Source organism: Pelobates fuscus, chromosome 1, assembly GCF_036172605.1.
Source record: "Pelobates fuscus isolate aPelFus1 chromosome 1, aPelFus1.pri, whole genome shotgun sequence".
NCBI lineage: Eukaryota > Metazoa > Chordata > Amphibia > Anura > Pelobatidae > Pelobates > Pelobates fuscus.
In genome coordinates this window covers 333285609-333299027 of record NC_086317.1, presented here as the reverse complement: position 1 = coordinate 333299027, position 13419 = coordinate 333285609, and the positions used below count along the sequence as shown (strand labels likewise).

The 13419-nt window shown below is 43.3% G+C and overlaps 1 protein-coding gene and 1 pseudogene across 1 annotated transcript in view; both read left to right on the top strand.

Moving 5' to 3' along the window:
* POGLUT2 (protein O-glucosyltransferase 2) overlaps positions 1–13419 on the top strand; it is a 66676-nt gene that overhangs the window by 42615 nt on the left and 10642 nt on the right. The window contains exons 7-8 of the mRNA XM_063459956.1: positions 3338–3547; positions 12440–12529. Of these exons, the coding sequence (XP_063316026.1) occupies positions 3338–3547; positions 12440–12529 (300 nt within the window). The remainder of the gene's footprint in view (positions 1–3337; positions 3548–12439; positions 12530–13419) is intronic.
* LOC134615445 (3-keto-steroid reductase/17-beta-hydroxysteroid dehydrogenase 7-like) lies at positions 10554–11642 on the top strand (annotated as a pseudogene).

Sequence of the window (13419 nt, the reverse complement as noted above, 5' to 3'; positions counted from 1 at the left end):
CTGTCCCTTTTGGGGTCTTTGCATTTTTATAAAGACTTTACAAGGTGACATGTCTGCTTGTGAGGAGGCGGCTGAGAGGAGGGCAGTTAGGGAGAATTTTTTTTTTTTAATTCTTTATTTTTGTTGTGCATAGGAAATTACAACATTGCTTGTATAGCCACAACAGCTCTAACAAGCGCGGTGTTCATAGAGTGATAAACATATTTGTGGCATAAAAATTACTTGCACATTTTTTGGTTAATTAGACATAGTATTGCTAACAGGTTTAGCGTGAGAATAGTGAAAGTAGGGAAACTTAAGCGTAATATTGAGTAGAATTTTAGCAAGTATGTGCATGAGGAACAGTGCACTTTTTAAGCAAGTGTGATAGAGTAGTATCTTACCGGCACATTTTTAATAAGGACGGGTGGTCCAGACAAAGTTAGACTATAGTGGTGGTTTGGGTTATCCAGGAGCCTACGATAAGTGCCTTACAGTGAACGCTTGATAGGTCACGTCATGGTGGTGTAACCAGGTCTCAGACATATCAACAAACTTAAACTGAGTACGTAAGTGCATATAGAGTCTAACATGCAGTGCTAGTGACATTATTAAAGACAGTGTTGAGACAATAGCGAGCCGTTAGCGGCTGTGAATGACATGCCGAGATACTTAAATGTACCGCTGGGTAAGGAGGCATGGAATTTGAGACAAGTAGTATTTTAACATGACTTAAGCGGCCACAGGTCGTATTGCGTGCTACAAAATCCCACAAGGTCTGGTAGAGCAAGTGGTAGAAGTTGCAACACACCAGACTTCCTATTGAGCCTGTCAAGTGCTGTGCAACAATGGAATTCGAAGTGTTAGACATATCTAGGCTCTAGGCTGCACCCGTTACTGATACAAAACTTTTAAGTAATGGCCGAGTAGGGAGGCATAATAGCTAGGAAAAATAGCACCTTGGTTATAGACTGCCTGGTAAAAACAAGCCTTATCTCCGCATTTGTGGTTGCAGGAGAATAGTCCTTCTTGGTTTTAGTCCGCTTTGATCAGCCGATGCCGGCTCTGGATGCCTGATAGGTGGGCCGTGGATATTGGCAGGGTTGGTGCCTCGGTGAGATATCATCTCCGCTGCGCTCCGGGGGGGCACCCTGTGCGTGTCTCCCGCGTGCAGAAATCTCCGCTGCATCTCGGCAGGCCTCATGGCCTCCAGTGTGAGTTCTTGGTTGCCGGATCGCGCCGTGATGGCCTGTGGTCTCCGGTGCTGCTGGGCAACGGGTAGGCCGTGTGTGTTCCGCGGTCTCACTCCGAGGTGTGGGAGTCTGAGTGTTAGTGCCTGCAAGGCATGCCGCCGGCACCCGCCACTTAGATCGCTGGTGTTGTCTCCCTTGGTAGGTTGCTTTGAGGGCTTGTGGTACATACACACATAGTTTGCGTCAAATAGTCGGACGGATCCAGGCTGCTGCTGCTTGCACCGCCAGTCTGAAGGGCCGTCCCCTACCTCGGAGCTTGAGCCAAAGGTTGGTGCAGAGCTGGGTAAAGAACTCTTGAGAATGCCTTGGTGGGGTGACATGGGTGCTGTTTGTGGCAGGTTGTGCCTGTGTCGCCAGAGTCATCGAGATCGCTGTGGGGCCTTCTGCTCTAGGTTGCGGTTGATTCAGGCCATGTGTAGTGAAGCCAGGCTTGTCAGCCATTTTGGGCCTTGTTGCTTCCATGCCTCTGAAGTGTTCACCAGCATCTGCTGTGCCTTCTGAGTTTATGGCCGCCCTTGCTGGCGGGGACCGGGATAACCCCCTCCGGTCCATGGGGGTGGGGGAAGCGATGTGCGATTGTCCCCTCCTCAGCCTGAGAACCGGGAGAGCGGCCGTCTCTCCGCAAGGGAGAATTTTTTTTTAACTTTAAGGAGTCCCTTCTCTGTGCTGCCATACTTCTGCTGTAGTACTTAAAGCGGCACTGTCATGCCGAACTTACCTTTCCCCAAAATATTCCTCTTCTCTCTCAGGATCTGTTCTTATTTTCTTCCTATCTGCTCTAGTTTTCTTTAAAACATAAGACAAAGTAGGGACTATTTCTCTTATGGAGGTTTCCTACGCAGTGACCAGCAGTGACCAGCGGAGGAGCAAAGTGTGCTTCGTTTCCGGTGGTCACAGCAATTTTCCCATGATCCTTTGCTTTCCTATCTGTTCCCGCGATGCTTCCTGTCACTTAGACAGGACACCGGCAAAACTGTTAGTTTCTCCATTCGTGTTAGAACGCAATTCGGGACTTTGTTCGGATCGGAATTTCATTCTGTCTTCACATATTACAAGGAGGGAGCTGCACGACGGTAGCTCCCTCCTTGTAATAAACTAAACGAACACTGATACACAGTGTTTGTTTGTTCGTCTGATTTTTCTATTCATTCATTCGTCTGTCTGATGAATGAATGAATAGATGAAATTCCCGTTCGCATGTCCAGGTGTTTCACTGGACATGTGCGGGAATCTCAGTGCTATCTAGTGTGGGCAGATGACGTGTCCCACAGGGACTTCATCTACCCACACAAAGATGGCGGCGCCCTAAATAAAGATCGGGCAGAAAACAAAGATTAATAAGTAGGTAATCTGGGGGGCTTAGGGGCATTTGGGGGTGACTAAGGGGTCAATTGTATGTAGTGGAAGCGGGAGGGGGGTTAAAAAAAAAAAACGGGATTCGGCATGACAGTGCCACTTTAAGATTTTGATGCCTTTATGTGCCAGTAGCTGTTATTAGAACAGTATTTTTACTTACTCACACGATAACTAAAATGGGTCTATGGTGGATCCTGTGAATTCCATAGATAATCGCACACATCCACAATAAAGTAAAATAGGCATGTATTGTGCGTTGCACAAAATAATGCTTGTTCCCATGAGCCAGAGATTGCCAAAGAGTGGCAATATAGTCAGTACCTTATCTCATGTAAAAAATACAACCCTTTCAGAAAGTGCTTCTTTTAAAGATGCAATGAATCTAATGAATGGGGGGGGGGGGGAGGGAAGTCTACCAATGGGGTATGCCACTGGTTTGCGCACTGTTGGTAATTCAGAGGTGTTCCTCTGATCTCTTGCTCCAGGCTGTACAAACGCTGTACAACACGAACTCCAGGCACCATGACCACTTCAAATAACTGATGTGGTAATGGTGCTCTCGTTAATATGTAGAATATAAATTAACACTTTTTTTTTAAATGGTTTTACCTTATTGCATGTATAGATATTGGTGCATCCTACCTCATTACCAAACATTTCCCTAGAAAATTACCACAAAAAGTGCCTGCGAAATTCTCAGCAACATTCACAAAATATATTTGATTTTATTGTATTGTGATTTCTTTCAGTACAAGTATCAGATTCTAATTGATGGTACAGTAGCTGCCTATAGAATGCCATACCTCCTTGCAGGAGACAGTGTGATTCTGAAGCAAGACTCTATATATTACGAGCACTTCTACAATGAGCTCCAGCCCTGGAAACATTATGTACCATTTAAGAAGGATCTCAGTGATTTGCTTGAGAAAATCCAGTGGGTCAAAGATCACGATGCAGAGGTAAGTGCAAAACCAGTGAACTACTAAGATGCTGGGTTAAAAAATCCCAGAGAGGTCCTGTAAAGGGCTCAGAAATTCTCACTTTTTTTTTTTTTTGAATTGGGTTTAAGTGCACGGACATAACACCTAGTGAGATAAACAAAATGTGATGAGCGAACATTGCAGGATACTTTACAGACATTTAATAATACCAAATTATTTGTATAGAAGTAGCAAACAGGCAAGACTGACATGTCTATACTGATAATAAACGCTATACTGATAATCAGGTGAGAATAGCTAGATATGTAGATAGTGACTAAAAAAGAATGATGCATAAGATGTGAAGTAAGGAAACATGTCTATCTGCCGAACGTAGTTGAAACATTCAGAGTAGCAGTAAGGCAAGACATGGTAAGAAACATAAATACTCAAGGTGACAAACATATCTAAGCAATATAGTCAAAGTTAGTTCATAAGTATTAAGTTAATTAAGATTTACTTGCATATGAAACCAGTTACTGAGAGTGAATACCCTTTACAAAAGCCCATAACAAAATGTGGGATACACAGAGAAGCACCCCTTAGGAGCCTGTAAAGAAGGCTACCCTTAACCCACCCCATGCGAGAAATATGGAGTATATTCACTGTTTTAATGCAAAAACTCTTTACTCTTTATTTAAAAAAGGCTAATCTTTATGTATAACTGTAGGTAGAGTTAAAATGTATTATTAGACATGGACCGCACAGGTGGATACGTGTGCAACGGCCATTACCAGCATGCTGCGTGTGCTGATGTCAGATGTCCAATCTGACCAAAATTCACATTCGCCAACCCAGAACTCTTGTTCCAGGCTGGCTAATGACACTGGCAGAGGTGGAGTTACACTTTCAGCAGCAACGGGATTTAACTCTACATGTACAGTGTTTCATAGAGATGGTGGTCGTGGTGCTTGGAGAAATCCATTTATGTGCTGCTCTGGCCCTATACGGATTAATGGTAGTAACACGGTATCCATTTATCTTACCCATAAATGAAGGCGAGTGTGAGCTTATGTGCATACTACGTTTTTTTAGGCTTGGTGTATGTAGGAGACTGAATGTGTATAAGTATACAGCTATGAAGCATTGTGTATGTTTGGCAACATGATGTGAAGGGTGCATATGTGCACATGTGTTCATGCATGTATGAAAGGTAATGCTGTGTTATTCCACCCATTATTGTGAGATATGATTGGGATGGGGGGACCTAAATAGGCAAGTAAATAGTGACTCCACTGGTGATGCCCAGCATGGATGGTTCCACCAGAGAGGAAACTTGGCTGACTGTAGAAGGGCCATGTCCACCTGGCAGGAATGTCCACTTGGCTGACAGTCTTCCAGCCATCTCCACTCAAGGCATACCATTTAGAGAGCACTGCGTGCTTACTGCATGTTCCTACTGCTCTAAGCCTCTAATGTGTGCCTCTAATTACTCTGGTATCCCCAGATGCAGGAGACAGAGGAACAAAATTGGGATGGAAGGATAGGAGTCCAAAATTGGGACCATCCTGCTAAGGGGTATGTTCTCATTAAACTTTCAGTTGCATTTTGTAAATATTTATTACATTAAATTAAACTTTTTTTTGTAATTGACGTATGTTGATTTGTTTAAGAAAATGTTACTTTTTCTTATCTAGCTGAGAAGCCCTGTTAGGTGAGACTCTACTATTTCCTGATCAACTGCTGCTCAATCTTAACTTGCCTGCTGCTGCAGTTTCACATACAGCAATCAAAGCAGCAGGCAAGTTAGGCTGAGTACTAGTTGGTCAGTTTACATATGTGCTGGTCCTTCTCCAGTTTGGAAAAAAATCTAAAACTTACTTCAATCAAGCGCCAAGGACAACTTTAACCTGTAGCTTAATCCTCCATAGCTGATATCACTTGCCAGAGGGAGGACATGAAAGGTCATAGTACTTGTCATAGTGATTGGATTTGGAGTAACCCTTAAAAAAAAAAAAAACACACAAAAAAACAGATAATGTTGTGCAATTATATCTGTTTTTTAAAGGGGTTAAGATGAGTAACTAAAGGGGGGGCGGGGCCTGACCAGCACGGAAGGTAGACGTGCCTAAACAGAGCTCCTCAATCAATAGGGCAAAACAAGACTTTTTAGCCATAAAAACCTATGAAAAGACTACCCTAAAAATATCATCTGACCCATGAATGGGCACTGAACCCACCTTGCAGCCTGTGACCACACTGAGACCGGCTGGCAGACCGACTTGCGCCATGAGGCCCGGCGACCGTAGAGCGGGAGAGGCGGCCGATCCCCTGGTCCGGAGCCGTGTGATGCCGACACAACGCAAGCAGGTACCCCGTTACTCCCCCCCCTGGACCGTCGGGGGTGATCGCAGTCCACACCAGAGAGATACTACAAGTCCGGAGCGGGTGCAAAGGGGGTCGGAGTGGGGACGCAAGCAACACGATGCCGCACCCAACATGGCGGACGCCACATGTTCCCCCGAGCCTACGGACCCACAGCATGAGACCCGGCAGAGACTAGAGGCAATATTCGACAACTTCTGGCGTAAGCTGGAGGCCAAATTGAAGCAGACAGCCCCACCGCGGAAAAACAAGTGCCATATAGACAACAAGCATGGAGCCCCTGAGAGGGCTGCCGACCTGCAACCCAAACGGGGCAATGTGGGCCTACCAGCACAAGAGCAGAAGAAAACCTGTGAGCATACCTTAAAATTCAAATCGACACTCACCGTCAAAAAGGTGTACAAAGCTGCCGTCCCGACTACCCGGCATCCTTCTGGGCTGGGAGCTCACCAGGGGATTACCCCATGCCGTCCATACACCCGTGGGGACGCCCGAGACGGGGTGAACCCGCGGGCCCCCGAGCCGACCACTGTGTTTGGGAGGCTCCATGGACACAAGGCGAGGGCTCTCGCTAAGGCCCGGAGCCAAAAAGCCGGGAAATCCAGTCACACCGAGAACACTCGAACAGCACGGCGAGACCATCACCGCACGCCAAACCTCCCTCCTCCCAGAAGAAAGTGCACTCAGACCACAGCCAGGAGAAGCACTACCAACCTGTGGACATCACCTCTGGGCACCGCTTATGCCCCACTTGCAGACACCATGAGAATACCGACTAGGGGAGTCGGCTGACTTTCGGTAACAAACTGGGGGATAGCCTGCAAGCCTTATCACTAATTCACACAGTTTTTGGGGTGTGCACTTTTATATTTTTACACCTTGAGATAGGCAAACAGCGAACTCTTAAAATGCTCCTCATTGTTTAATCAAATATGTTTAGTTTTGCATTTTTCACCTTTTTTCTTTTTAAAAAGTTATTATACCCACCAGACATGTTCCCAGATAGCCTATCACCAGCCGATTTCACGCTGACAAGCCTGACCCTCAGGCGGGTCCACTGTCTCCTTTTCCTATCGTACACCCCTGTCTAATAAGCGTGTAGTATACCCCGCTTGCATAACTGTTCACACTGTCAGGCACCCTACCATGCCTCATACTCTGCGACTTTTTAATATTTGTACTTAACCGACTGTACCATCAGCAATGTATACCATGCCTGTTTCGAGGTATGGTACACCTTAAGCTTATATAAGCCTTCACTGCTCTCTCGACTCTGTATACTGTTTGTTATATACTAAAATGTCTCTCTAGCTACTCACGTACGCAATCTAGGGTTCATAGTCTGAGTAACCACTCAATCTTTAAAACAACTTAGCACTGCTCTCTAATACTTTGGGATGTTTACTCCTTTTAATTAATCTGTTAACTGCACTCTTATAATCGAACAAACGTTAGCCAGATCCTCGATACCTTGGTACGTACTCTACAGTTAAGCGAAGTAGTTTCTTATATATTTAATTAATGCTACGATGAATATGCTGATTTGTTTGCACCTACAAAATTTAAAATGTGCCCGATTAATATATGTCACAACATGTACTGCAAATTGAAATTACCCATACCTTGACACCGCTGTTGTGGCGACCAAGGCTGTTTGTCAATTCTTGTGCACAATAAAAATAAAGAATTAAATAAAAAAAAAAAAAAAAAAAAAAGATGAGTAACTAAAGTGAAGAATATTTTTTTTTATCTGTCATTAACCACTTCACTACCAGAACAGACTATTAACGTTTTTATTTTCATGTACTTTTACAGAATGAAATAAAGCTCGCCAAAACCTCATTCACCCTAATCCATACTCTATAAATGAGTACTATACTGAGGTCTATGGAAGAACCTGCAAAACTGCAGGAGCCTCCATAGATCATGTCTTGCAATGACCGAGATTATGCCTGGATCCTACTGCGGGGCATTTATGATGACTGCTGGTATTGGACAAAAGTTGACGGTGGAGGTACGCCTTTTGGTAACCTCAGGCTTGTTCATGATGAGACATGTCTTGTGAAATCTTTTGGATTGCATTGGACTTTCAATAAAATTCCAACATAGTCTGCATTAGGATCGCATAAAGATTATATCTTTTTATGAAATACAAAGTGTCAGAGCCGCTGACAAAAAACAGTCCTTAAGGACCACAGTGAATATGAGCCGTCTTTCATAGGCGTGCGCAGCCTATTGTATAAGGGTGTGCACCCTAAAGCACGCCGCGTATATAATATATATATATATATATATACACACACATATACTGCTGTGTGTAAGGGCGCTGTGTGTGTAAGGGCGCTGTGTGTGTGTAAGGGCGCTGTGTGTGTGTGTGAGGGTGCTGTGTGTGTGTGGAGGCGCTGTGTGTGTGTGAGGGCGCTGTGTGTGTGTGAGGGCGCTGTGTGTGTGTGAGGGCGCTGTGTGTGTGTGAGGGCGCTGTGTGTGTGTGAGGGCGCTGTGTGTGTGAGGGCGCTGTGTGTGTGTGAGGGCGCTGTGTGTGTGTGAGGGCGCTGTGTGTGTGTGAGGGCGCTGTGTGTGTGTGAGGGCGCTGTGTGTGTGTGTAAGGGCACTGTATGCGTGTGTAAGGGTGTTGTTAGTGTGTATATGTGAGGGCGCGCTGTGTGTGTGTGTAAGGGTGCAGTGTGTGTGTGTAAGGGTGCGGTGTGTGTGTATATGTGAGGGTGGTGTGTGTGTGTGTAAGGGTGCTGTTAGTGTGGATATGTGAGGGTGCAGTTAGTGTGTGTGTGTGTAAGGGTGATGTGTGTGTAAGGGTGCTGTTAGTGTGTATGTGTAAGGGTGATGTGTGTGTGTAAGGGTGCTGTGTGTGTGCTGTATGTGTTTAGATGCTGTGTGTGGGGGGGTGCTGTTTGTGTGCTCTATGTGGGTGCTGTGTGTGTGTGTGCTGTATGTTTGGGGGATTGTGTGTATTGTGTGGGGGCCGTTTGGTAAATATCCCCCCTCTCTTCTTACCTTATGTAGGGAGGGGGGACCTTGCTGCTGCTTCCTTCCCTGGTGGTCCAGTGGAGGTGGGGGCAGATTTCTTAATATCCCCCCTCCCTTCTTACATTATGCTTGGGAGGGGGGATCATTTCTGCTGCTGCCTTCCCTGGTGGTCCAGTGGAGAGTGAACTCTAGCCCCTGCAGGCTAGAGTTCACTCTCGCGAGATCTGAGCGTTGCCAACGCTCAGAATCCCGCGAGAGGACCCGGCGGAGCTGCTGGCAAGAGCTCCCCTTGTCCTCTCCTGCCTCCCTCCCTGCCTGTGGGCCAGTGGGGAGGGAGGCTTAGAGCAGAGCCGGCGCTCGGATAGCGCCGGCTCTGCATGAGCCGACAGGGGAGATCCCGAGATCTCCCCTGCCGGTCTCCATACATAGGCGTGCCGCGGGGATTAGGGTGTGCCCAGGCACACCCGGCACACCCCGTGCGCACGCCTATGCCGTCCTTATTATTTACCTGATTTTCACATTGAAATTTGCCAGATTGTTATGTTGCTTTTGAGAGCGTATGGTATCCCAGGAATGAGAATTACCCCCATGATGGCATATCATTCGCAAAAGAAGACAACTGAATGTATTGCAAATGGGGTATGTTCAGTCTTTTTTAGTAGCCACTTGGTTACAAACACTTGCCAAAGTTAGCGTTCATAATTGTTTTTTGCATTTTAACACACAAACAAATATAAATGCTAACTTTGGCCAGTGTTTGTGACTAAGTGGCTACTAAAAAAGACTGGACATACCCCATATTGAATACCCTGGGTTGTCTACTTAAAACAAAAATATGTACATTTGAGGTGTGATTCAGATATTTGACATATAACAGTGTTACTGTCAGGAATAGCTGATGCCCAACACGCAGAACTTAAAGGAGCACTATAGTGCTAGAAAAACAAACTTGTTTTCCTGGCATTATGTAGTCCTTAGGTCCCCCCACCTTCATGCCCCCCTCCCGCTTTGCAAAGGAGTTAAAACCCCTTCAGCCACTTACCTTTCTCCAGCGCCGGGCTCCCTCGGCGCTGGTGACCTCTCTTCCTCCTGCCGACATCGGCACTGAAAGCACATGCGTGCGCATTCAAACCGCCCATAGGAAAGCATTACTCAATGCTTTCCTATGGACGTCAGCGTCTTCTCACTGTGATTTTCACAGTGAGAATCGTGTAAGCGGCCTCTAGTGGCTGTCAGTGAGACAGCCACTAGAGGCTGGATTAACCCTCAGTGTATTTACCCTCCGTTTCTCTGAAACTGCTATGTTTTCAGCTGCAGGGTTAAAACTAGAGGGACCTCGCACCCAGACCACTTCATTGAGCTGAAGTCGTCTGGGTGCCTATAGTGGTCCTTTTAGTAAAAATAAAAGAAAACCCTAAGACGTATTACCGGGCCTTAGAATGGCCGGATTTAACGTATAAAAGAAAAAACCACAAGACAGGATATGGATAAGAACGCAGAAATCACGGAAACAATGAGAAAGCCAAGGGTCAAGGAATATAGAAGTCAGAATAGTCAGGAGCCAAGCCAAAGGTCATGGAATACAGAGATTGGATAGTCAGAAGGAAAGCCAAGGTCAAATACACTAGAATCAATACCAGAAATGCGCTCTCGGATAACCACAATGGAAAATGCTGGAATAATGCCCAATCCGAGGATTTGCTTCAAAGCTTTCATCACTGGTTTGTTCTCCAGGAATGTCATCAGTATGTTTGCCACAGGCGAGGGGCTCCTGACACAGGAGGACAGGGTGACTGAAGATGGTTTACAAGAGGTTTTTGAGACCAATGTTTTCGGCCACTATATTCTGATTAAAGAAATTGAGCCTCTTTTATGTAATGTAAACAATCCTTCCCAAGTCATCTGGACATCTTCTAGCAATGCAAGAAGGTCTGCCTTCAGTCTAACAGATTATTAGTATTCTCAAGGCCAGGAATCCTACAGCTCCTCCAAATATGCTACTGATCTGTTGAGCGTTGCTTTAAATAAACATTACAACAAGCAGGGCATGTATTCCAGCGTGGTGTGTCCGGGTCTTGTTATGACTAATCTCACATACGGGATATTACCACCTTTCTTCTGGATGTTTATAATGCCCATTATGTGGCTGATCCGTTTGTTCACAAACTAATTCACTATCTCCCCATACAATGGTGCTGAAGCCCTGCTATGGCTGTTTAGTAGGAAGACCGAATCTCTGGACTCGCGTGCAAAATATCACAGCTGCACATCTGGCCTGGGTAACAATTATGTTCAATCGTATAAGATGGACGTTGATGAAGAAAGCAGTGATGTGCTCTATCGAAAGCTGCTTGATCTAGAGAAACAAATTCGCAAGAAAATTACACCTGAAAACAAGTAGAAATACGAAAAATTGTGAACATCCTCTAAAACACATAAATTATGTATTATGGGATCTATTCACTAAACCAGTGATTGACTGGGGGATTGGAGGTTTATAGACCTCAGATGGGTTGGCTGCCTTCCTCAATTTAAATATTTGAGAAATAATTAATTCATCTGATTAGATCTTTATTTACATTAGGTATGAGCATTTTGGGTATGAACTTGTAACTGGAGACATTCGTAATTATCGGTAAAAAAAAATTTATTCAGGTTTATAAATTTCTGTTGTATCTTATAAAATAAACACTTGATCTGCCCTGGTCTAACATGCAAGACATGTTGTTCACATTGATTTTTGGATGGCCCTGAAGTAAAGTTTTTAAAATAAATGGATCAGGCCAATTCAATAGTATGTTAAAAAAAAAAAAAAATGTTTTTGAAATGTTTTAAATAGTTTTTATATGTACATTCTCTATATATTTGTTAAAGGTGCACAGGTAACCACTACAATGAGCTGTGGTTGTACAAAGGTTTAAAATGCACAATTTAAGCCTCGTACATTTTAACTATCATTTCAAATAAGGGTACTTTTTGAAATAAGAGCCGTATTATAAACTACTCCCAATATTTACACAAGTTGAAAATGTAGAAAATACAAAAACTGTAGTAAGAATAAAGGGCATAATTATATTCTGAACACCAAGGTAAGAATAAAGCTATTTTATTCTAATTTCCAACTTGCAATACTTAAACAATGTATTGTCTTCCATCGTTTCAACCTCTCTTTCTTATATAAATAAATGCACTTAGATTTCCTAGAATTTATTTAGTTCTTTTTGTGAACTATTTTAAATGAGTTAATATCCTATATTATTTTTATTTTGTATTTTATTTTAACTAATCACAGCTTTGAAGAGAGAAAGCAAATGGATATTTCCATGTCCTTTTTATTATTCGGAATATGTTCTCATTAAAAATCAATTTACTGAATGTTCTTTAGTTTATAATAAAACATGCTTTGCATTGGTGCAATATTGGTATTGATCTTCTTAGTACTATTGCAAGGATAGAGTACATGGAAATTATAGACCTTTAATTATGATGCACATGCTTTAAGAAAAGTTTGAACATTAAATAAAATGCTCTGCATTCATCTAAATATTTTCTTCAACACAGGCCCAAAAAATTGCCAAAGCGGGACAAGAGTATGCAAGGAATAATCTCATGGGAGAGCACGTGTTCTGCTATTATTTTAAACTATTCCAAGTAAGTATGTCCCTGAGGACTAAACAGTCACTTTGTAGTGATCTAGTTAAGTTAATCCATGTCCGATGGTAAAGTGCTTAACTCCAACTAGTCTGCTCCACAGCGTGAGGAATAGTAAAGCCCAGTGTGTCTACGGAACACATGCCACTGAGATACAGTTCCAGATCAATCAAAGCCTAGGCTCTGCCTGGACACACTTGTATAGAGAATACATTTGAGGTTAATTTCTTGCCCGTGCAGTGCAATGCCATAATTTTAATGACATGGATTTATAAGAAGCCTATATCTTTTCTTGCAATCTAAAGAAATAGAGAGATCATTTTCTTATATGTAACATTTTGTTGTTGTAGTTTGTTGTAAACCTGTAATCATCTTATTAAAACCAATATCTAGGGGCCACATGCCAAATTCACAGAACAATTCACGTAAATGAGTTTGGGTAAAAAAATTAAAAAGTCAAATTCTAAAATAAATCCATATTTACACAATTGTTGGGCATAACAACATACCGGGTAATCAAAGTCATACAGTAAATATGTGTGTATGATCTACAAAAACTGGAAAATTGGTAGGCATGTGTAAATCAAGAATTCAAACTATGAAAATGTGTTGACTGTGTATACTAGGTAAGGATCTGTGTACAGTATTCTTATTTTGATTTTATCTAAATCCTTGTTCTTTAGCATATATCTAAAAACAAGTTTAACTTGCAGCTAAAACTATATAGCATTACATAGATCTTATCTAGACTACTGTGCACAGATAAACCCCATGTAGATATGTCATATCACGGGATTTGATCTTTTGACATTATAAAGATTCCAGCATTGCTTATTTTTAATTATGTGTGCATGATAAGCGTAATATATTAACTGATTCTAATCAATATT